The sequence below is a fragment of the Crocuta crocuta genome, unplaced genomic scaffold, assembly GCF_008692635.1.
Source record: "Crocuta crocuta isolate KB4526 unplaced genomic scaffold, BGI_CrCroc_1.0 scaffold11, whole genome shotgun sequence".
Lineage (NCBI taxonomy): Eukaryota > Metazoa > Chordata > Mammalia > Carnivora > Hyaenidae > Crocuta > Crocuta crocuta.
This window is the reverse complement of record NW_027528624.1, coordinates 6,203,630-6,228,643: the sequence shown is the minus strand read 5'-3', so window position 1 is coordinate 6,228,643 and position 25,014 is coordinate 6,203,630. Positions and strand designations below refer to the sequence as shown.

The window sequence follows — 25,014 nt, the reverse complement described above, 5'->3', positions numbered from 1 at the left end:
CCTTTTTTTTTTTTTTTTTTTTTTTTTTTGCATCCAGACATTGTATTTACAGAGTTCTCCACTCTGCCATGACTTGCTTTCTTAGAAACTAGGAAGTCCTGGGAAGAGCATTATCTGAAACCAAAAAGCCCTTGCTTTCAGTATTGAATCCATTTTTTTGTTCTCTCATTTGAGCTAGTATTTACTGATTTTAAGAATTAAATTACTGTTAGAATAAAGCTTAGATCAAGGATTAAAGGAGTAAGTCTTCCAGCAATAAACCATTTGCTAAACTAATTATATTTCTGTCCATGGGAAGAACCAGTTGAAATGGTACATTGAGGTTTGGTAAGAATGTATTTTCCCCATATTCCTTGATATTTAGTTATTTCCTACTCTGTAAGAGGAGTGACAGCAATATAAAGAACATAACCATGAAAAAAGATAACCGATGAATTGTACATATACAAAAATCAGTTTAATATTTCGTAGAATTTCAAACCAATTGTCATCATTTTTCATAGTTTTGTGAGGTAGGTTGATGGAAATGATAGAAAGGTAGACTAAGGGACCAAACTAAACAAGTCATAAACTTCCTGAGCCTACATTTCCTTGTCTATAAAACAGGTACATGGATAAATCACAGAGCATTATCAATACCAAGTACTATACAACATACTTAAGTAATCTGGAAAAGGTAGTGTAAAAGCTTGAGCTCTTTTTTTTAAACTAAAATACATTGCTTAAAATAAAATAAAACAAAACACGCAAGTGTATTTTACCCCAATACCGTACTACTAGGAGTATTTACCAGCATAAAGAAGAAAATTACTATTTTGTATTATCTCTAACTCAGAACATCTTTCTGGAATGTTAATTGTCCAACCATTTTGAAAAGCCATTTGTTAATATCTGGGAAAGCTGGGGTGGGGAGAGGGTGCTGTCTGAATAATACAGCAATTCCAACTCCAGTGGTCATTAACACATTGTCTAGAATAGAGAAAAAAATAGGAAATACCCTAAATGTTCATCAATGTGATAATACATTTTTGGTGTAGTCCTAAAAAAGAATACTTTTCTGCACTTAAAACAACTCAACTGGATGCATATCAAAAAAAAAAAAATGTGAGTATAGAAAGGAAATCACAAAAAGATTCAAATATTATTTACATGCCTCTTTACAACTCAAAAATCCTGTATTGTTTGTGAATACAGATATATCCAATAGAAGAATAGACACAGAAGAAAGCACACGAATTTCAATCTCAGATTGAGGAAGTGGCTTCAGGGTCTATAATACGTTATTTCTTTAAAAAAAAAAAAAAGGAAACATGACTAAATATCAATGAGGTGAAACATTTTTTATATTTTGTATACTTAAAATGGTTTAGAAATTTCTGTGCCTGGGTCACTCAGTTGGTTGAGTGACCTAGTTTTGATTTCAGTTCAGGTCATGATCCCAGGGTGGTGGGATGGAGTTCAGCTCTGGGCTGAATGTGGAGCCTGCTTAGGATTCTCTCTCTCTCTCTCTCTCTCTCTCCCCCTCCCCCCGCACCCTCCTTCCCCCGATTGAACTCTCTCTCTCTCTCTTCTCTCTCAAAAACATTTTTTTTTCCAGAAATTAAACAATGTTTGATGCCTTTTCATCCAGACTATTTCCTAAGCATAAAGATACTCTTTTCTTGTCTTACAAAAGTTGGCTTCTGTGCCCGGCATGTTTTTGTTGACTTTGCATATTGTAAACATCTTTTGTCACTAAATATACTTTCTCATTGTTTTTCTTCCTGTGCTTCCTAAGTCTTACTGTTATAATTTAATTATTTACTCATAAAAGAATGTTTAGAACAAACAAATTGCTGGTGCTTCCTCTTAATGTTTTTTAATTATTTTCTATTTATTTATAATTCAAAATTATTTCTAATTCACTTTAGACATATTTGGCCTCTGACACTGAAGGAGCTCATAACCTAAAAGCAGAGGTAAAATTGAAGTTTGTTTTAATTAGGGCGCAAAGAATCCATGGAGTTTCCTAAGGAGTTCCTCAAATTTGGGAATTCACAATGCGGAACTTTAGTTTACTATTACCAAAAATAACAATTAATCAAACAACTGTCCGAGTTGGAAAGAGAATTCTCCCGTCCTCGTGGCCCTAACTCTGTCACTGGCTGCTGCCCATGACTCCCTTCAGTTTTCCCTGTGTCCCAGGATGCTCTGTAGGTTCCCTGTGTCCCAGGATGCTCTGCGGTTCTGTGTCCCAAGGTGCCCTGCGGTTGCCTGTGTCCCAGGATGCCCTGCGGCTTGCCTGTGTTCCAGGATGCTCTGTGGTTCTGTGTCCCAAGATGCCCTGCGGTTGCCTGTGTCCCAGAATGCCCTGCGGTTTGCCTGTGTCCACAATGCCCTGCGGTCGCCTGTGTCCCAGGATGCTCCGCGGGTTCTCTGTGTCCCAGGATGCCCTGCGGCTTGCCTGTGTCCCAGAATGCCCTGCGGTTTGCCTGTGTCCACAATGCCCTGCGGACTCGTTGTGTCCCAGGATGCTCCGCGGGTTCTCTGTGTCCCAGGATGCCCTGCGGCTTGCCTGTGTCCCTGGTCTCCGTTTAGCGTTCCCTGTGTCGTAGGCTGTTGGGTCCTTCATCAGAAAGTGGCCCAGAGGCCTGGCGAGGCTTCGCTGTCCCCTCTCTTCCTGGATGCGTTCCTGTTGTGGGTTCTCGAGATGCACCAGTTGAGAGACCGCCTAAGCCCTGCCCTCCTGCGGTGCGCTAGGGTTTCCATTCCCTAATCTCGAGTTGGTAGTGTGTCCCTTTAAAAATCCAAACTATTTTCCTGTCTGCTTTTTTCTTTTTTCTTGCGCAGAAACCATCGCATAGGTAGAAAAGTACAGTGTCAGAGCTGCCGGTGCCCTTACAGGCAGTGCGAGTGCTTCTTGGGTCTTTGAATGGGCAACGTCAGGCCCAGGCCGCTGCTCCTGATCCACCTTGTTCCCCTCACTCCCGGCTCGGACTGTGATGCCATGAATGTAGTTGCAAGCCACAGCGTCCTGGTTTCCTGTGGATTTTTAACTGGCAATCGGTAAAGGCTGGTCTGTAATACTCGGTAACAGTGGCTGCCTCGGAGAGAGGAAAACACCATCTGCTTGCGGGGCAGGAAGAGTGCTCAGAGCTTTGTCCCTACCCCCCCATGTGATGGGGCCAGTCACCAGACTCTCTCAATGGCCAGTGTTTCATCTATAAAATGAGTGGTTCGAGTATTGACTCCTACAGCTCAATTCTTCTCTTTTATTGGTATTTAATAGATGAAATTATAGTATGAATTAATACTATATAGTATGGAATAGGAAGGATCTGTCAAGAAATGCCTTGGATACAACTGGTTAAATATTTGGAAAGAGATCCATTTAGATCTTCACAGATTATCATAGCCAAAAATAAAGGTCAGATAGATCAAAGAGTTAAAAATAAAATTAATTATGGAAAAACAGTGACATGTGTTTTCTACAGTTTGAAAAGTGAGGGTTAGAAGGAAAAACTTCCTAAGTTTAAAGTTTATGAAAGAAATCCCTGTTCTTCACAATAATTTACAGCTCCAATGAGCTAAAAATAAAAGCAAACTGGAAAAGTTGGTCATTCTAAATGGAATAGGAAGATGGTATTCTATTTAGTATATGAAAATCTCTTGAAAATCAATATGCAAGAGATAAATGGGCAATAGATGAAAAGGCAAGTCATGAAGAAAAAGCCATAGTTTAATAAGTGTTTAAAAAATACCCAGCTTTTACTTAAAGCAATGAGACCCACTTGTAATATATGAAGAGTGAGTCTGGTTTTTGTTGTTTTTAAATGAGAATTTGTATTGTTGACAGACGTGATGAAACAAGTGGGCATTTTTGTATTTTGCTGCTAAGAACATAAATAGCTAACTACAAACCTTTTGGAAAACGATTTGGCAGTATTTGCCAGATACCTTAAGCTATTTATTCTTTGAACTCAGAGATCCTATTTATACTAAAGAACTAACTCAAAATTCAGAAGAAAAGTTATGCCCCAAATTATTCCTCATTGCTTTATTATTAAAAAGGCAAAAACAAGTCTAAATACACAATGATGAGGCAATAAGGTAATAATTATGATATGTCCAGTATAAGCACTAGAAGAGTCCTACGGTGATATCTGGACACATTGAAAATGATCTCACTAAAGCTTAAGAAAAGGCCATATAAAACTGATTAACCTAAGAGCTCAAGACACTTAAAAATAAAACAGGCATCTACCTTTTTTTGCTAGGTTCTATCTAACAAAGAAAAAAAAAAAGGAAAAAAGTCTGTGCATTCACCAAAGACTGAAAGAAAATAAACCAAAATGTCAGTGACAGGTTAAGCTGCTAAAATTTCTACATTTTAGAACCTTACAAATTTTACATAATGAATGTGAATTACGGTTATAATGGGGGAGAATTATCTTTAAAGCTATCCATGACTATGGCTAAGTGACTTACAAAGGGAGTATAGTTTCCTTTAGTTTTATCAGATTCGTATTTTAATAGAAGAGTTTTTGTTAAAAAAGAAAAACAACAACAACAAAAAAACCATCCGCTCTGGTCCCCAAAGACATCTGAGCTCCCCTACTGGGGTTTAAGTAGGTAATTTGCTTTCATTTTTAGTTATTTTCGTGTCAGTTTGATATATTGCCTCATGCAATTTTAGCATTTGTAGAAGAGAATTCTATGCTTGTTATACGTGGTGTGATGGCTCAGAGAGCAATCTTGGGGGTGGTTCTCTGCATGGCCTTTGCAAGGAGAATAAATTGTTAGGGCATCTGCCCAGTGCTTAATTTAATGGGAAAGAAACCTAGGACTTAATGAGTTCATGCTTTCACTTTTGCACTTCGCTTTTGATGATTCAGAGTTCTTGGTATGAAGATTAAATGATATTAGGTCATCTACAGATTCCGATTGAATCACCATTTATTGAGCATCTATTTATTCTGTAAGAAGTGGAAGGGGTGGAAGTTCCTCCTGGACCTGGAAATATTACTCAGTAAGTGCTTTAGCTGATTGGGCCTAGTACTGACCCACATAAGAGAGGGGCTCTGTAGCAATCCCCTGTGCTTACCTTCGGAAGCCTAATGCAGTGGTATAAAGTTATAACAAGAAATACGAATCAATGAATTTTTAACTGAATGGATGAATGAGTAGCTTTGTGGACAACCTAATGCATGAATAAAGTTTTCAATGGATTAATGAATGTTTGCACGGATCCAAGAATACCTGTCCTGGATTCTACCGAACAGAAGTTGAAAAGAACATTCCTGCTTTCACCAAGCATTCTCTGTTCCTGAGCTTTGTGACTAAAGGAGAAAAAGAAAGGGAGAGAGAGGAGGCCCTGCTCCATGTTTTATCACTGCTTTTATTAATGAAACTTTTCGAGGAATAGTCAGTCTGCAATGACCCCAAAAGCATTGTTCCTGTCTGAGTACTTCAATATTCTGTGGTCATATTTCAGACCTATCTAGAAACAAGGGTACTGTAAGTCAACTTATTTTGGGCCCTCATAGCCAGCAATTCTGTCTTCAATAAATGATTCATGTCAGGAAAGCATTTAAGTGCCTTTGTTTTCTAGTAAGTCCCTCTTCGGGTCCATTATGCATGAATCAAGTCAGGGAAATTGCCTGGGTTCATTAGCATCCCTTTATGAAAATCAAAGAAATGAAAGATTTAAAATCCAGCCTTATTGATCTCCCACCTTCCACACACTTCTTACCAGAAAAGAAGAGTTGGCCACGACATGGCCTCCAAGAACTCAAGGGTCAAGGGCGCTTAACCAACAGTTAGGAGGACGTAGAGGAACCCGCCAGAGAAAAGAGCCCACTTACTGGTGTCTGAGACACAGAAGACAAAGGCCACTTGCTTATTTTGCCCAACGTTATTGCCTCTGAGCAGACCCTCACAGAACCTAACCTGAAATAAGCCACCCTGGTCCTGACAGACTGAACGAGGGCTTCCTCCAAGCTCAACTCCCTGGTAGGGAGCCCGGGGTGTTCATGTTGTGGCAGTTCCTATGAATCTGAAGCACTGTGGTTGATGGCATGTAGATAAGCATCCCATTTCTCGTTTTCTGAACCACAAATTTGAATTTGACAGAGCCCTTGGACATCCTTTACCTTGCTGAACTCTCCCACCACCCTTCTATGTGGTCAGTGAATCTGTCATATTCAACTGACAGATGACCAAGCTGAATTCCTAGAGGCCAAGTGGCCAAGTTGATGCAGACACACAGAGGGTCAAGAGTCAAACCCAGATCCGAGTCAATACTGGTGCTTCCCTTTCTGCACTTAGGTCATTGACCGCTGGTAGAGTCATGATTTCTAAGTTCCCTAAGAGGATTCTAGTCCAGTTGATATATGCCAGTGCAAGATAAGTTCCCAGTGTGGCACCCCCTGGCGCCCCCTGTAAGCTGCGCCAGGCTAGCCCCCTGTATCTACACCTGTTACCCAGGTGTCCCATGTCTGGGTGGTTTTGTTACGTAGCCTTCAAGCTTTGGTTCCCTATCAGTTCACATCTTTTCGGTTTTATCACTTCATATCTAATGCTCAGAACTTAGAACCCCGGGACTGGCAGTTTGGCCATTTGTCTGAGGCTGGTGACCTCTTGGTTACAGACCTTGTTTACCTGGCTACAGACAGTGTTTTGTCCTGTGCGTAATGGCGAAGAGTTATGACTCCTAATGGAGCTGTTGACAGACAGACGACTAGTTGGTCTGGGCCAGAATAAGCGAAGAGATTTGTGCGATCTTATCAACTTTACGAGAAAAACCGTGCCAGAGAATGTGCTTGGCTATCTCTGGTGATTCAATACTAGTATCCTCACAGTTTTCTGGCCTGGCCATTCCCAGACCATGTGGGGTCGTCTGGCCAAACTGAAGCTTGCTTAAAGGTTAGAGTTTCTAATACTGAAAAGATTAGAGTTGTACTCCTCCCCCAATAGGAACTAAGGGTGAAAATATTAAATTATAAACTTTACAATTATAAAATAAATGTAAAGTTTCTGATGAAGTTTTACATTTTGCCATAAGTCTTAATTTAATTTAAAATTTTAAGTAGGCTTCATGCCCAGTGCAGAGCTCAATGCAGGGCTCAAACTCACAACCTCGAGATCAAGACTTGAGCTGAGATCGATAGAGGAATGCTTAACTTGACTGAGCCACCCAGGCACCCCACCATAAGTCTTAATTTTAAAGGCTTATTATCATTTTTTAAATCTATTTTGAAACATTAAAGGTCAGGTTTTATGAAAAAACTTTAGGTTCCATGATTTGCTGGTGACCTAAGCACAGGTCTGCCTGCACCAGTGAGTTGGCCCCCACCTCACCCTGTTCAGAAGCCAGCCCCCTGCAAATCGCTTCCTGGTGGATGCAGGCACACCTTTTACCTGCTTACTCTTTACTCGATATTGCCAGAGCTGTGTCTTTAGCTTCTTATTGCAAGGCTCCAGGGAAATACTATGGTGTTTCAAGGGCACCAAGATGACCACGGTCTTAATCTTGTCAATACTGGTTTTTATTTCTCTTCCGTAGCGTAAAAGCAGGTCGCATATCATACGTCCAACTTACTGCTTCCATGCAGCTTATATAGATAACTCACTGGTATCGCCCCTCAGTTTGGAGAAAGCTTCAGAACCAATGATTTCAAACAACTTTACTTGAGGAGAGGAATGAGGACCAAATCATTTAATTAAAACTTGTGAGTGGACTTTGGGAGTCCTACAAGTCACTTCCCCTCAGGGTCATCCTGGAGGGGGTGGGGGTCAGAAAAAACAAATGTCCAAACAAGGAATCTTAATAAAACAAACAGAAGAAACGGATTAGGAGAACTACAGAGTGGAAAGGCTAGTAAGAAAAGATGGTGGATGGTTTGGGGTTGTGCGCGAAGCCGCTGACGGAGGAGGACCCAGGCCGCTGGTACCAAGGAGCTACTTCATGCAGGCGTGAGCTGCGTGCTTTCTTCCTGTACATTCGTCAGGTCACCGTCCCGTGATTCCTGGAAGGAGGGGATTATTACCTCCATTACACAGACACAGAAATTGAGGCTGAGATGACAAGGCCAAGGTCACACAGGAAATGGGGATTGTCTGTCAGCAGAAGCTTCTCCACGGTTGGTTTGGCCACGCGGTTTTGTCACGGCCCATGCGGGAAGGAGAGAAGTAGGCACCGGAAGACGGAAGACTGCAGTCCTGACCACGTTGCCTTGGTGACGGTGGGACCAGAGTTGGAAGTGGTTTATACATCAAATAAAGCTCTTTTTTTGTTTTTGGTGCCAGCTGGTGCCGCATGGGCCTCACGCCTGCTTCGGGTGGCCCAGAGCTGGTGCCAGGCCATTTCCCCACTTGAGAGACCTGAGGGGCTAACTGCCTCTGTGTGTTTCCACCGTCACAGGTAGATTACTGACTGACGGCCACCGATCTGCCGCAACAATAGTAGTGACAAAGACCCAACGTTTGCATTCAACATCCATCTTGCTTCTGTTCTACACTTGAAAAAGTTTCATTATTAATTGGAATATTCTTACTTAAAGCAGGAATGTCCATGCTTCCCGATTGGGAAGATGAATTTTCCCCATTTCATTTCAGTTTTTGGTTTCATGTTACTGGATCTTGGGGAAACTTCCAGAGATGGCACATAATTTCCCAACGCCTTTTCCACGGAGTACCTAGTAAAATAGGTCACACATTCTTGGTTGTTGGAAATGCAACCCACCAGCTAGCTCCTCAGACTGTATAAACACTTTGAGGTCGGGGCCTCCTGCACCCCGTGACCATGGGAGAGCTGGATTGGGGTTCAGACATTATTCTGAAAGGAGGGTGTGACTGAGGGCTGGGCAGGACCGACTGGCGGGGCAATAGCTCAAAAGTCATGATCTCCCCAATGTCAGAAATGGTACCATGAATTGAAATCTGGAACGGTGCTGTGAAGGCCCAAGTTCATGTGCAGTCCAACTCCCTCAGGATTCCTGTGTCAAAGCCACATAATATCAGGGCATGAGTTTGGGTTTTAGACATTTATTCATGCTTTGACCTTTGCATAGTCTAACTACTTAGTCTAACTGAACCCCAGCTTCCTCATCTGTGAAATGAGGATAATAATACCTTCCAGGTGGGCTTTGTGATGGTGACTGAGATAATGTGTGTGAAACTTTCAGTGTGCTGATCCTGATTGCACCAGTTACTACTCAGAAAATCTCAGGTTTAACTCTAGATATTTTATTTATTTTATTTTATTTTATTTTTTTAATATTTTTTAATGTTTTATTTATTTCTAGGAGAGAGAGAGAGACAGCATGAGCAGGGGAGGGTCAGAGAGAGAGGGAGACACAGACTGAAACAGGCTCCAGGCTCTGAGCTGGCAGTCAGCACAGAGCCCGACGCGGGGCTCGAACCCACGAACCGTGAGATCATGACCTAAGCAAAAGTCGGACGCTTAACCGACTAAGCCATCCAGGTGCCCCTAACTCTAGACATTTTAATCTCATAGTCATTACTGCTACAAAAGGCCTTAGAGAATATCTCATTGAATTTCCTTTTATCTTTGTTCTTTTTCTCATAAAAAGGTATCTAGGGCATCCCATTGGTGTTTATCTCTGACTCTTGGTTTCCTTGGATTGGACAGAAAAGCTCTTCAGAATCTGTTTTTCTCTTATAAGAGTCAACTTTTAAATATAAACTCAAAAGCCTCAGTTTTCTGTAGACTTAAGTTTTTATCATCCTAAAATTAGACTTTGGAGAACGGCTCAGGGTTATTTATTAGAGGACGTAATGAAAACCTTGAGTCTGATTTATGACTTCTTCAGAGCTTGGTTTGTTTTAAGGGACATCGTGTACGGTACAGGGATATTGGACAGAGGACTGGTCCATACAATTTTAACGTAAGCTAATTTTAATAGGCTTCTGCAAAACCATTCGATGGGGATCATTTTTTAATTGAGGAGTCTTTTAGTTAGAGATGGTCCCAGAGACAGTTAAGTTCAGTCTAGAAGACTCTCTCTCCTGTTTTATTTTGGGCCTTGGGCCAGTCTAACTCGCAGGAATCCAAAAACTAAATTTATCCTTGTTTGTCAGGACTAAGCACTAAGTGGCGGCCTGAGGCTTCCACAAGGTAGTTGGTGTCCTGTAGATTTCTGCTAAATTCATTCAGCCTCACGGAGAATGCAGAATCTGAATGTTCCAAGGGCAGAACACACCTCACTCATTTCCCCCTGGGACGGCATCCACGTCCCTTTCCTCCAGGGCCACCGCTGACCCTGGGCATTCTGTGTGCCCTACGGACCGAAAAATCCTGGTCCAGAGACCAAATTCACCAGCTAGCTGCACCTTAGTCTGTGGTACTCTCCACCAACCCTCAAGTTTTCTTCTGCTTTCTAGCTGGTGGACCATAACCCCTTTGAGAGCTCTCTCTGTACATGGGAGCTGAGGGAGAGAGAAGGATCCCCCTTAATCACTATTGAGGAGACCCCATTGAAATAACAGAAAAACCTGCATTGTGAGAACATATATTTCCTGTGTAGAATCAGAGACTGTTTGAGCTGTAAAAGATCTTGGAGCTCACCTACTCAGTATCTTCCTAAGGAAGATGCTAAAGCCCTGTCCAGACTCCAGGTTGGCTGATGTGTCTAAGTATGGTGTGTGTGTGTGTGTGTGTGTGTGTGTGTGTGTATAAAGATAGTGTTAGAGTGTTAGTCTTTTCATAAGGCTTTATTGGCTTTCAGTATTTTTTCTATACTTGATTCTAATGGGATTATATATGTGTGTGTGTGTATATATATGTATGTGTGTATATATATGACTATATGACTTGGGGCCTTTTAGCTCTTAATATATTGAAAATGTATCCATTTCACGATAAACCTATTATAGTGACACTTCTTTAATTGTGTGGGTTTCCCATAATTCACTTAATTGTTTCCTCATGTGGAAATGTAAGCAGTTTCTAATTTTAGGTGCTTATAAATAATGCTTGCTGAATATCTTCATGCAGAGAGAATATTCTAAAAGTTAATTTTGTCCTTAAGAGTGTTTCCCAGAAGTTGGTTTACTAGATTGCACAGTATGAAGGTGTTTCAGGTCCTTCTAGGAGAGTTGAGTTGCTTCAGCAAAAGATTGAGTGGTTGTTCACACACCAAGGCTGTGGGTCCCACTTTACTTCGTCTCTTTCAAAATGTATTATTATTTTAGTTTGGAATGTAAAAAAAAAAAAGGTTTTGTTTGTTTAGTATTTGCATTTCTTGTATCTCCTCTGTGCAGTTCTGACCTGTTCTGGTGTTTGGAGTTAAAAGAGCCTAAATAAGGGGTTGTTTTTATTTCAGTGATGATACTAAATTGGTCATGGGTATTATTTTAGCAATTCCACTTGGACTGATTTCTTTGGAAGAACGTTTTGCCTCTAAAACCCTGCCCTGGTTCAATGCTGTAATGTAAATGTAGCAAACAAACCAAATCCTGAGAAACAAGCTAGTGAAGGACTTAAACCCATTTCAGGCGCAGTCTCTCTTCCTGCGGGTGCCTGAAGTCCGTGCTTATTTAACGGTTTCAGAGCACTGAGGAAGGCAGAGTACCTAAGTCTCAGCTAAGGCTCTCCTATTTGTCGCCTATTCGAATGCTTTATGTTGCAGCTCTCTGTGTGTGTTTAGAGGAGGATGCAGTTTGAATTCTCTCTGGAGGACTTTCTGAGCTTTCTTTATTTGCTTATGTTTCCACTGACGGAGCCTGGGCAGCATATGGCGCCATCTGCTTGACCGAACATAACTGGTTCAGGAGCCCCATGGAGCCCTGCTTGGCTGCTGGGGTGTTCGTGGCTGCTGGGGTGTGCACGGCTGCTGGGGCGCGCAGGGCTTCTGGGGTGCCCTCGGCTGTTGGGGTGTGCTGGGCTTCTGGGGTGCCCGCGGCTGCTAGAGTGAGCAGGGCTGCTGGGGTGTGCATGGCTGCTGAGGCACACGGGGCTTCTGGGGTGCCCTTGGCTGCTGGGGTGCGTGCAGCCTCGAGGGTACATGAGGCTGCTGGGGTGCCCTTGGCTTCTGGGGCACTCAGGGCTTCTGGGGTGCCCTTAGCTGCTGGGGTGCGTGCAGCCTGGAGGGTACATGCAGCTGCTGGGGTGCCCTTGGCTGCTGGGGCACTCAGGGCTTCTGGGGTGCCCTTGGCTGCTGGGGCCTGCAGCTGCTCCTCCGTGTCTGCTCACCCCTTGCTGGAAACGCTGCGTGGGAGACTCAGTGTCCCCGAAAGCACACCCACCTCGCTCGGCCACTCACTCTGGGGTCTGCCTCTCCAGCTCCACACCTGGGAAGATTATTCCACAGTGAAGAAGGTGAAGGGTACGTGAGCCCATGTGAACGCATCGTTTCCCGTTTCTGAGTCACGGGTGGGAAAGTAGAGGTTAGAATGAAAACAAACGGGGGAGGAAATGTTTTCACACGCTTGGAGGTAAATTAAAGAAAATGTCAGGCTCCAGATACGTAGTGAGAAGGAAAACTAAGTCGATTTATATCTCTCTGCTTTCCCAGAAATGCCAAAGTAATATTTCTTAGCTGCCCCCCTTTGCCTCTTTATATTCTTGCAATGAGAAAAAAAAAATCTCCCCCTATTTGGGCGCTGCCTGTGGTGCAGGCATTCTGGAAAATGTTTCGGATGCGTTATTATCCTTGAGCCTCACGGCAGCCTCGTGGTGAAGGTATTGCTCGGATTTCACAGACACAGAAGGAACTTCCATAGCTGCCAAGCGGCCGAGCCTGGATTTCTAGCGAGAGCTGCTGGACTCCAAATGTCCCCCTTAACCTTCCCGGGTCTCTAACAGCGGTGCCAGCCGGGTCCTCCCCCGCGGTGGTACCTGGATGCAGGTGGCGCCGGCCTCCACTGTCTGCTGCTCAGAGCCTGGATTCTCACCTTTGCGCCCACCTGACAGCGGGTGCCCTTCTCATCGAGTCTGCGGGCAGCGCCCTTGTTCTCCAGGAGCCACCCGCGCACGTGCTCCATCATCTGATGGCACCCAACAGCCAGGCAGGCCCAGATCGGGGCCATTCCTCTGCCCGGGGAGGGAAGAGCTCATCTCGTTCTAAGAAAAGAATAATAAAACAGGAGAGAAAAAGAAGCCACCAGAATTCTTCCACCAAAAATTAGCCACTATTAATAGAGAGCCAGGAATATAGAAATAGAGGCGATGTGAATGATATAAATATACACATTATTATTTTACAAATCTGAATCCGCCTTTGTTAACGCTTTTCACTCAGTATGTTCTCGTAGTCTTCAAAGGCCAATACCAGCTGGCTTAATGCCTCTGATACACAGTTGGTTCACGGTCATTCCACGGCCCCTGTGTGTGTCACCCCTAGGTCTCTCCCATCCTTGTGCGAACGATTTCTTTACATCCCAGCGGCACTTAAGGATGTTCCTTCCATTGAATAAGAAGCCTCCTCCGACATTAATAACAGTTTTTTTCAAACAGCTGTGAACCAATTTAACACAGACTCATGGGCAACAACGTGCCCTCAAGGACTGCCAGAGGCCTTGTCAAATGATGAGTTAAATTCAAAATCTACTAAACATCAGTAGCTGGGAAATGAAGGTAATTTGGAGTAAATGATTCTCCTTGGGCCTATTATGATTCCTAGTGACAGGAGCTTCCTGTCTGTGTTTAAAATGCTGGTTTAGGAATTATCAGGTGATGGGTCAGACTCTACCTTCTGCAAAAATCAAATAATTTATACAGGTTGGGGTTTCTGGCATTTTCCCTGTTCTCTGTGATTTCTCTTTAAAATGTCTTTATGTTTCAGGGGCACCTGGTTGAGGGGGTGGGGGGCTCAGTCAGTTAAGCAAGTGGCTCTAGATTTCCGCTCAGGTCATGATCTCACAGTTCTTGGGATAGAGCCCCAGGTCGGGCTCCGCACTGAGCACGGAGCCAGCTTGGGATTTTCTCTCTCTCTCTCTTTCTCTCTTTCTCTCTTTCTCTCTCTCCACCCCTACCCTGCTTGCACATGCACACGCACTCTCTCTATCTCTCAAAATAAATCAATAAAACCTAAAAGAAAAAATGTTTTCTTGTTCCGGCAGTTCCTCCTACATGTCACGGTTGTTCACTGGGTTGTGACTGGTTTGGGCTCCAGTATCTGGCCAGACCACTGTCCCTGTTGTTAGCACAGCCAGCTTGTTCGTCCAGCCCCAGTCATGTCACCTCTGTCCTCTGTCCCCTTCTCAAACATGCCTGTGCTGGATTTCCCTGTGTGACCATGGTGGAAGGGGATTGGCCTGAGCGCTGTACCTCAGGAGCCCGGAGTCAGCTCTCGGGGCCTGTGGGCGAGTTCTGGGATGGGGGCCCACAGGGCCAGGTCAAGGCCGCCTCGGAGCTCCTGAGGTGCCGTCCACTACTCTTCACTGTGCAAGAATCCCAACCAGACCATGGGCTGTGTCTGTTTGGGGCTTTTAGGCACATAGGTTTCTTCATCGTTGCCCTTGATGATGAGAAATCTCTTTGCCCACAGAAATATGACAGGGAAATGGTGTCATGGTTATTTGTCGATTTGCAAACTCGGTAAGTTACTTGCTCTAATAGTCTGTGAAATACAGTTCTTTGTTACTTCGTTGCTTTGTATAAGCTGCTGAAGTGAATTTTCTGGAAAGTTTTCTCCCCTAACTAGGTAGTCACATATCTGAAAGGGAGGTAGGCAAAGTATTTTTAACATATTTTCACTCTACCTTCTTTTACCACTGGTCAGATCTCCATCCCATCTCTTCTCTGTATGGTGCTGAATCGACTGATGACCACATTCAAGAGAGAGCTCTTCTTTATTCAGTACAGATGAATCAAGTTTCCCCCAAACTTCCATCTGGAATAAACTTAAGACACACAACACACATTCACCCAACAGATACCTCCTTAAATAATTTAGCCTTGTGTCTCTCTTTTTTTTTTTTTTTTTACTAATCAGCTCTAAGACTAAGTCAAATTGTTTAGCAAACTCATGGCACCTGCCAGCCTTGTACTGCTTCAGGTAATACCTTGGCTAGTCTTATATTTTGCTCTTGCCTATAAATTTGAGAATTGGTGTAGGTTAAAGAAAAGGAAAGCAGTAGTCTCCTTGGAATTTTGATCCCTTTTTACAGATGGAGAAACTGAGGCTTGGAAGGGATACTTTACCTGAAGGTACATGACCGTTAAGAGGTCCAGCAGAGGTTCAAACCCAGACAGTTGAACCCAGGCCCTCGACGCTAGTCGAGGAAGGGAACTGAGGAAGTGTGTGCAGAACCAAACTGACCAAGGCCCGCCTGCCTGTGAGTCCCCCTTAAACATCACCAGTGTTGCATAGATTCCTGTTTCGTGTGGTGCTACGGATGGTTTTACTCGAGGGCATGGTGGCCCCTGGTCTTTTACAAGGAAAAAAGTCTTACGTGTTCTTTGGAATGCCCTACTACTGACTGGAAACTGAGGAGGGCAGTTTCCAGTGTCCTTGCGTTTTAATTTAATTCCCTGCGTTTCCAGTGTCCCTTGACTTCCTTTTCTTAGCGTTAAGTGAGCATAGCAAAGATTTGCAAATACGAGATCCCAGAAACCTAGTGAAGAATCATACTTCTTTGGGCCAGATTGTCTGGAAGCTTTTAGCGGCTAATCTAGGGACAGTGAATAAAGCTCATGAATATTCAACATCATCCTATAACTGTTGCCAAACTGTAAACCAACATACATCACTTCTCTTCATGTGGCTTCTAAAAGTCAAGTGCACGGAGAGTGGGCTGCCAGCTTAATGCCTCCTCATTAGTGAGAGTGTGTTGGAGCCGAGTATGTCTTAAGAGTTGGACAACCTGGAGATGTTTGTGGGAAGTGCCACCTGGGAGAGGTCAGAAACGCGGTGCGTCAGTCAGTCCCCACAGACCCCCGGCTTTGTGCCAGAGAGCAGGGCTTCTGGGAGAGTGGGTGTCAGCTGACCCCAGAGAAATCAGGCCCAAGGTTACTTTCCATTTTCCCCCCTCCCAGAAACACATGGAAACCACGCCAGAGTACCGTGTACCTTCCAGATCATCTGAGCAAGTGTAAATGTTCTAGCAGAACACACCTTATGTCTGTCCTTCTGCCCAAGACCATCTTCAAAACCAGTCTGGGTGACCAGAAGCAAATCCCATTCCCCACTCTGAACATAGCTTGTGATTGTGAGCTTTCACTGAAGGCTGTGCTGGTTTTTGCCTTTGGGGTCATCTCTGAGCTGTTCTCTAGAGCCCAAGAGAACTCCCCAGCTCCCAACCCAGGAGCAAAGCAGCCCAGGCAGGTGCACAAAAAAGAACTCAGAGGTAAGACAGAGGCCTCTGATTAGTTATGGGCTGTGACAGCCTTAGGCAAATCACCCAACCTGTAAGTCATCTCAGTTTCTTATTCTGAAGAATGGGATAATAATACTCTTCTCAATAGATTTATGCGAGGCTTAAAATGATATAATAGATGTGAAACTGTTATGTAAATTTTTTGGTATTATTAATAAAGACTGGAATGAAGTCTAGGGTCTCTCAACTATTACTTTTGGAGGATTGATCCTAAGTCTGGGTTCTTTCTAGAGAAGCTTGCAGTGAGATTCTGCTTCTAGAAGAACCAGGCTGCTGTGCATGACTGCCTCGGCTTTCTTTCTTTCTCCACCAGAGTATTTGGATCTCCTGCTTTCTCACTTTCCCTCACAGGCTTCATTTGTCACACTGTATAGTCATATCATTATTCCATTTTGGGGTTGGAGACTGATTATCAGGCTGTGCGTCTGGTTGCTATTTGANGGGGGGGGGGGGGGAGGGGCTCTCCTGCCTTCATACTTGGTCATTTGCATCTACTGATACCTCAAAGCCCATCCCTTGTCTATCTTCATTAAATCATCCCACAGTTTTTTAAAAAAAAATTAAGCTCCAAGGGGCCCCTGGGTGGCTTAGTCAGTTAAGCTCAGACTTCAGTTCAGGTCATGTTCTCGTGGTTCGTAAGTTCAAGGCCCATGTCAGGCTCTGTGCTGACAGTACAGAGCCTGCTTGGGATTCTCCCTCTCTCCCTCTCTCTCTGCCGCTCCCCTGCTTGTGCACTCCCTCTCTCTCAAAATAAGTAAAGATACTTAAAAAAAAATTAAGCTCCAACTATGTGCCAAAGTCTGCTCCGGTCGTTGGAGAGAAGATGATGATCTTCTCGATAACCGTGTACTTGGGAGAAATGGCGGTGCAGTGGAGGAAGGCAAACAATTGAACGAGGAACGGCAGAGGGTGTCCTTCAGGCCACGCTGGTACAGGTGCTCCCGCAGGCAGGGCCCACCCTCATGTCACACGGGCCAGGCTCGCCAGAAGGGACGTGGGAGCAGGGTGTGGAGGAAGAGACATGGGTGGGGGTGGGTGTCGCGCGGAGATGGCAGCAGGAGACAAGACCCAGAAGCACAGCCTCTGCTGTGATTTCCAAAGACAGGAGCTCGCACAGGGGCCGAGCACCAGGGCTCGAGGGAGCTCGGCCACCTGCGAACCGTAGAGGCTGTGGAGCCCTGGCCCAGCTGCTTACCCTCCTAGGACCTCAGTCCCCTCCTCTGTACTAACAGCCCCAACCTCACAGGATCTTAGGACAATGAAAGGAACTATTACTTTCAAAGGGCTGAAACCATGCCTGACATAACTAAGCGCCATATAAATGCTGAATAAAAAGGAATCAACTCCTGTACAACGTGTTTAATCATAAGAGTCTGTGTTAGGAGGGTTTTTTTTTCCTGACTCTAAAAGCACATCTTATTTTTTGTAACGTGTACCATTGGTTTGTGTTCTAGACACTTCCCTGAGTGGCGGACCTTTGTTCCCTCTGGAAATATTCTCCTGCGAGTATTTATTTGTTTGAATAAAAGCAACCACACACCATGGACCTCATCGGGTTGCTGAAGTCTCAGTTCCTCTGCCACCTCGTCTTCTGTTACGTATTTATCGCCTCGGGGCTAATCATAAACACCATTCAGCTCTTCACCCTCCTCCTCTGGCCAATTAACAAGCAGCTTTTCAGGAAGATCAACTGCAGACTGTCCTACTGCGTCTCCAGCCGTAAGACTTTTGTTTATTCTCTATACGCATCCTCACTGCTGCGGGGTGTCAGAGATGGGGCTTGGAGGAGCTCCCTGGGCTTGCCCGGTGGCCCAAGCTGCTTTTTGTCCCTTTGTGTCTGGTCCTTGGCTTTAGGTTTGAAATGTCTGTTTTGTCCTCACTCTTCAAAAATTATTTTTTGAGTGAGTGATGTCAATTGCACACAGTTCAGTTCAACAAGCCGGTGGATCTCTGTGTATATGTTTGGATACATAATATTTTTAAAAGCTAAATGGAAATATATTTTTTTCCTTCCATCTTTTTATTTTTGAGATAATTGTAGACGTACATGGGGTTGTAAGAAACAACACAGAGAGCACCCATATACCCTCCAGCCAGTTTTCCCTAATGAGAAGTAACTTCTTGCATAACTACAGTATAATATCCCAACAAGAAACCCAACAGTGACACAATCCCAGCCTTATTTAGATTTCTCCAGTTTTATAGACACTGATTTGTGTGTTTGTGTGTCTGTGTTTGATTATACTAAGCTATTTTAAACATGACTGATTCCACTGGTCTGAACTTCAAAATTTAAGCGAAAAGAGGTAAATCAGAGTATTAGGAATGCCTGGAGATGAGTTTTGTTGCTGATTGACCTTAAATCTGTACCTATTCTCAATAGTAGGGAAGGCAGTGTATCATTACCAATGATATATATGGGTGTGAATATATTTAAAAATATGAGCTCTTTCAAATTAAGCAATTTAAAAATCTCGGCTATGTTAGATTGCACCAAGAGTCCAAAATTATTGGTATCTTCCTGAAACCCTTGAAATGAAGCAATCAAATTTGAATTTGAATCAAAACAATACAAGCTGCATACAATTATCCAAATGGATTGCTACTGATCCAAGCAGTTATTTTTTTAAATGTCAAAATACAACTTGTGACAAAAAAATGATAGGAGCATCCTTACTCATGATTACTTTCACCAACTCAGAACTTGCAAATCTGTCTGATACTATTTCTTATACGGTGTCAGTGCCAAACCCACTATGTTTTTTATTAGTGTGTTTTACATACTAATATAAATATTAGTATGTCTTGAAAATATTCATAAGAGCCTATGTCTTGAAAATGTTCATAAGATCCTAAAGGCAAGCTATAACTGCAAAAAAAAAAAAAAAAAGAATCTTGAATCCATGCATCTATGGCATATTGGGTGCAGTACCATTCAATGCAGCACTACATAATGCAAGTCTCCTTGTCATACATTTTACTCTCACGTTGGTCTGTGGTACTTAGGGAACTACTCCTCAGAGCAAGGCAGAGGTAGTAGAAGACGCCTGAGCCTGAATTGTAACTCTTTGAAGAGAGAAGAGTTTGCATATCAAGGGAAGGCAATCACCGTCTGAGAGTTACCTTACAATTTTAATTNGCCTGAGCCTGAATTGTAACTCTTTGAAGAGAGAAGAGTTTGCATAATCAAGGGAAGGCGATCACCATCTGAGAGTTACCTTACAATTTTAATTGCATTTGGTAGCTCCTTAAACAAAATTTAAACTTAACAAAGCAGTGCTGATTACACTTTTCATTGAAACCTGTATTTATGTGGTGTGCACACACCTATGAGATACCAAAATCTGTCGGTTTGCAGTTGAAATCATGCCTGTTGGCACAATCACAACCCCTAACCAAGTGTCAAGCATGTGGCTCAGAACTGGGTTTCTCATTTGGAGTCAAGAAGAAAGAGGTAGAATTCGGGAGGTGAGTTCCTAAGAGTACTCGATTTTGCTTGTAGTAGGGAGGGAAGACATACCAAAGTTATGGCAGGACAATGTCAAATTCTTCCGAGAGTGCTTTAGCCCACTTCTTTCTGGTGGAATTAAGATGGCGAGCCAATTCAGAAAGCAAGTGGATTTTTATCCATCTCAGGTTGATTGAGTTATTTTAGAATAATTTCAAACGAAACTCAGGAACTAGCCACCCAACACAACTGGCATTTTCCCTACACTGAGTGCAGTGAAGGACAGACAGTCTCATTGAAAGGCCCGGCAGGACATCCATCCACGATGTTCTATGCCTACGCTCCCAGAGGAGAGCTTCCACAGGTTATGGGCTGAGCAGAAACAGAGCCATTGTACAGCTCTGTGAATGGGGAGGGGACAGAACAGCTGTGGCTCCTGGGGAAGGGGAGTGGTACGAGAGAAGGGCAGCCATCCTGGGCTCAGCTTGTGGGCACCTCATTATACCGAGTCCTGTATAAAGCAGATTCGCAGATTCCTCATCCCTGGTACCCTAGCATGTGTTACACGGCAAAGCTGCTCTCCTCCTCCGTCTCCTTTCCTCTGTTCTAGCTGGTAGATGTCCTTATACTCTGAGTGCTTCACAGCCACAACCGAGGACATATAACAGACTGTGGGCCATTGAAGGTCACAGGCTGTGGTTCGTGGGGTCTTCGGCAGCTTGGAGTAGGAGATGGTCAGGCTCCTCTCTCTGCTTCCCCCTCCTCCTCTTCTCTCCAAGTTGAGATGATAACTGTTCTTGGGGTTTAGTTGTGTCTTCTGGCATATGAATCACTCCAAAGCTTAGAAAATCAGCAGTAGCCATTACTGGCCACTGATATTTTAAGAAAATAAAGGCAGAATAAATTGTTTCCTGGAGACTCAGACCTCCTTCCTCACCCCGTTCGCTTCACCAGTAGAGCTCTGTCGTCATCCCTCTTTCTTTAAATGTTTGTTAAGAGCTTGGTGTTGTGCCACGTAAATCCAGAGTAATCGCAGCTTTGGTCGGGGAGGGGGGGGGTATGTGCCAAAGGCCACACGGACGTCAATGACAAGTGGAGACGAAATGCAGCAAAGGCAGCATGGGCACCGGCAAGTTGCACGGCACAGAGAATTACAGGCTAGTGGCCAGGGCTGAGAGCATGAACAACAATTTGAAAGCATGTTTAATCTAGATGGTTGGGTTTGGGAGGATCATCGTATCTTCCTTTAGCCTGGATTTGCCAGCAGGAAAGGCTAAAACAGGCGGCAGATGCATGGGGATGGGCAGGGCGGAGCCAGCTTCTGCAGGGAGAGAAGCAGGAAGAAAGTGATAAGACTCAAGGCAAGGAGTAGAATTGAATTCCCTTTCCATTGCACGCGCCATGTGCCTTTTAATATCTAGGGAAAGGTGGCCAAGACCAGCTGGCTTGTTTTTCTTCCCTTCTGACACTGCAGGTTTAAAAAAAAGAAAAGAAAAAACCCAGAAAGATTGACAGAACCTATTAATGGTAGAGTTTTTAAGAGGGGGCGGGGGAAGGGATGACTACAGATGACCTTAATGTTTCGGCAAGGGAAGGACTATTGGTGACCCCCAAAACAAATTGGAGACTCCCTCCTGCCCCCCTCTCCCACCTCCCCACCCCCAACCCTGGTTCCTTGCTGCCAAATTCCATGCTGCTGTTCACTAGCTCTGTGCAGTTGCAATGCTATTTAATTCCTCCAGGCTGTGGTGCCCAGGTTTTCAAGGTCTGCCTGCTGCACAGCCCCAGGGCCAAGGCCGCAGGTGGCCAGGGGACATTTAGCATCTGCAAGGCCACGATGTACACAAAAATGTCCTACCTTCCTGCGTACAGCCTGGCTCTTCACTTTTCCCATTCAGGCACTTAACTCCTTAGATGGGTAACTTCAAGACATGAACTGCATTTGCATAAAAGGGATGGGGTGGAATTGACCAAGATTCTGAGATTTTCCCAGTAAAGGGTTTAGATTTTTGTTTTTGCCCTTGGGAAGGTGTTCCCTGCTGCTCCCCTGACCTGGTCAGCAGCCACTGTGTTAGCAGTAGGCAGTGGCTGAACGTGAAGAGAGACGCGAGCTCTTGGTCACCACCTGCGGCACCACCCATGTGTCCCACCTGGGACCAGATGCTAGTGTTCCTGCTGTCATACTATTACACATTGGCAGTGGACTCTGGGACACGAACATGGAGTTGTGCCCCCAGGAAGAGGGCTCAGAAGTCTGGTGAGCTTTGCAGAAGTCGGTCTATATTCCTCTCTGGAAGGATCAGGGCTCAGTAACTTGTCCAAACAGCCTTACCAAAGGGACGTGCATGCAGGCAGGATGGAAACTCCGAGGTACCTAAGAAACTGTGAAATGCAGGGATGTGTGTCAAGTTGAAGACCATGGGGAGAGGGAGGTAGCCCCATCCTCCTGAGAGACCAGATTCTTGGCCCAGCCAGCACGCGTCACCGGTAAGAGTGATCCATCAATGAAGGGGCCGCTGTAACCTTTTCCAACATGACCTTGGGAGAAATGATACGTCCTGTGAACTTGGCAGCTGGCTGATCTGTGTCTCTCTTCCCAGCCTGATTGATGCAGGGCTGCTTTCTCATTTCAGTCCAAACTGATTTCTCACTCTTTTCAGTCCTGAAGAGGCTTGACCCCCTCACACGCCACGTGGTCTTTCCTCTAGGATGTCAGAGAGGCTCTTTGTTAGACAATCCCAAAGCCCCTACTCTTGACCCTGCGCGTGCTGTCGTGGCTCCTGCTGAAATGTGGATCTGAGGAGGATCTGCCAGCACCTCCACCGGGAGCCATGACCCAGAACCTGGGTGTTGTCACCAAAGGTCTCCGGCTCCATCCTTAGCCCGTCCTAGGTGGCAGGCACCTCCCTGGAGGGTACAGAGAACTGGCTATAGATGGACAGAAGCAGAAAAGCCTAAAGTTGGCACTCTCTCCTTAGCTACAGCTGTGTGATCAGATGGTGGCTTTGAGGAGTGGCCAGTGAAGGGGTTTTGAAGACTCGTGATACGTGCCTCAGCACTGCCCCTGTGGATTACCACTCTAACCTGAAGGCAAAGGCTCGCTCCCTGAACAGAGCAGGGGGCACCCGAATTCCCCTCTGGCGACCCCTTCCTCTCTGTACTTTGTCGCCTGCTGGCACCCTTTGCATCCCCTGAAGTGTGACGATCTCCCCACCCCCAGCTTTAACAAGCAAACGCTGCTGGCCTCACCTGGAGTCACCTTCTCATGGCTTGACCCAGGAGATTTCTCAACGTCCATGGTGAGGTTGAGCAAGTGCTTTCAGGAACTGGCAAAGAACCTCCCCTTTCTCCTAATTCCCCCTTCTAAGGAGTATGTCTGCATTGACCAACCACATGATGACGGTAGAATCTAAGACCAGATCAATGACATGAGAAGGATGAAGCAACAGAGATCCTATGCGACGTAGCTTTTTCTCCTCCTGGTGATTTATTCAACGAGTATGGAGCACCTGTCATGTGCTGGGGACCGTGGTACTGGGGACATAGTGGTGAGACCCAAAGCTGCTGCCCTGCCCCCAGGAAGCTTACAGTCTGGTCTTCTAAAGATCTCATAATATCTTACAAAGGCATCTTTAATGGGTCCTGCCTGCCACACGCCACACCATTCGTTGTTCACGGGTCCAAACCTTCCCATCTGTCCCAGGATGGGGCAAAATAGACTTTGCTCCAATTTCTCCTCGCTTAGTAAGTCCTCTTAGATAGTAAACAAACAGAAAACCCTACCAGGTTAGCAAGTTAGCATTCCAATAGGAATATAGCAGAAGCAATCCAGAAACTGACTGAGGTTAGATCTTATTTAAAATTCCTTATGGAGTAAAAGAACTTGAGTGTCTGAATTTAAATGATAGCAGAATGATAGGTAGGAGAAAAATAAGTGCAAGGTGAGAGGAGCCAGCCTTCTTAGGTTCTTCATTCTGCACACTTCTGCCCAGCTAATTGGACATGCGCACTTCTTGTTCTAACACTGCTTTGAGTGCTTAGGCACAGGAGGGTGAGCGGGTAACACAGGAAGTGGACAAGCCATAATTATATCCAGGAAGTCTCCGTGCAGAACTTCTCTGCAGTGCTACCAGCATGGCCTTGGGGTTGAGGGCCAGGGTTCTGGGCTGAGGCCACATGTCCAAGTGGCTACTGTAGTATGTGACATTCCACAGGGCTATGGAAAGAGTTAAAGGGAGATCATAATAGGTATTTTCATTTGTAATCATTGCAATCACTGTGGTCTGTGGTGTTGACTATGTATTAGGCAATTAGGCCTTATGCTAAAACTTTTATATACGTTACCTTGTTTGAGCCTATAATCAATCCCTCTGAACAAGCGATCTCCCATTTTGTGGCTCAGAGAGGTCAGGTGACTTGTCGAAGGTCATATAGTTAGTAATGAAGGAGAGCTGAGGTCCCAAAATGCATTTTTTTTCCTACCATATTTTGAAACAAACAAAGATAGTATGTGAGAAGACTTCATATTTTAACACCTATGGGTAATGTCAAACAAACATCTGCCAGGATCCACCCTGGGCAAGTTAATTCGCTACCGTGGCCCCAGGTGACCCTACAGGATGCCTGTCCCTGCCCAGTGAGTGCCCTTAACAGACATGCATGTGAGTTCATTCTGTGGCCGGACACGGGTCGGCCGCACTGAGAGGGGTCCAGCCTCGTGGGGAAGGCACGGGGACACAGGCCACTGTGGAGCACGACATAAAGGCTAGGACAGAGGTACCCAGGGGACACAGGAAGGGACAGCGCGTCCCGCGAGAGGGTAGAGCCATGTTCTACTGAAAGCAGGGACCAGCCAGGTGTTACGGAATGAGGGTTTGCAGTATGTGAGCAAGAAGAGGAAAAGAAGGTCTGGCCCGAGGGAAAGGCATGTTTTCTCACCTCCAAGGGGTAAACGGGTTTATTCAGGCGTCAGTCGTCCAAAGGAGAGGGTCCTGCCAAATGCCATCAAGAACCTTCCTGTGTCAGGGGACTGGAGCCAGCAGCAGCCCCTGAGGCCGGGGAGACAGGAAAGACAGGTGTGCAGAGTAGACTCGAAGCCTCTGGTAGGTCCCCTATGTGAACTCGAAGCGCTTGTCCTGGGGAATTCCAAGCATCATGAACATCGGTTTACGTCAGGACTTTGTTCTGTTTTGCCCTGAGCAGCATTGTTCAAAATGTGCCTTGAGAAATTGTTAATTTGGTTTCTT

General features: G+C 44.8%; 1 protein-coding gene across 4 annotated transcripts in view; it reads left to right on the top strand.

The window, feature by feature from the left end:
* The window catches only part of AGPAT4 (1-acylglycerol-3-phosphate O-acyltransferase 4), a 124,893-nt gene that overhangs the window by 18,834 nt on the left and 81,045 nt on the right, over nucleotides 1–25,014 (top strand). For 3 of the 4 annotated variants that reach the window (XM_077755066.1, XM_077755067.1, XM_077755068.1), the window contains exon 2: nucleotides 17,775–18,039. The exons of the other annotated variant lie outside the window; for it this stretch is intronic. In XM_077755066.1, coding sequence (XP_077611192.1) covers nucleotides 17,862–18,039 — 178 coding nt within the window. In that variant the 5' untranslated portion in view covers nucleotides 17,775–17,861. The remainder of the gene's footprint in view (nucleotides 1–17,774; nucleotides 18,040–25,014) is intronic. 4 annotated transcript variants of the gene reach the window in all.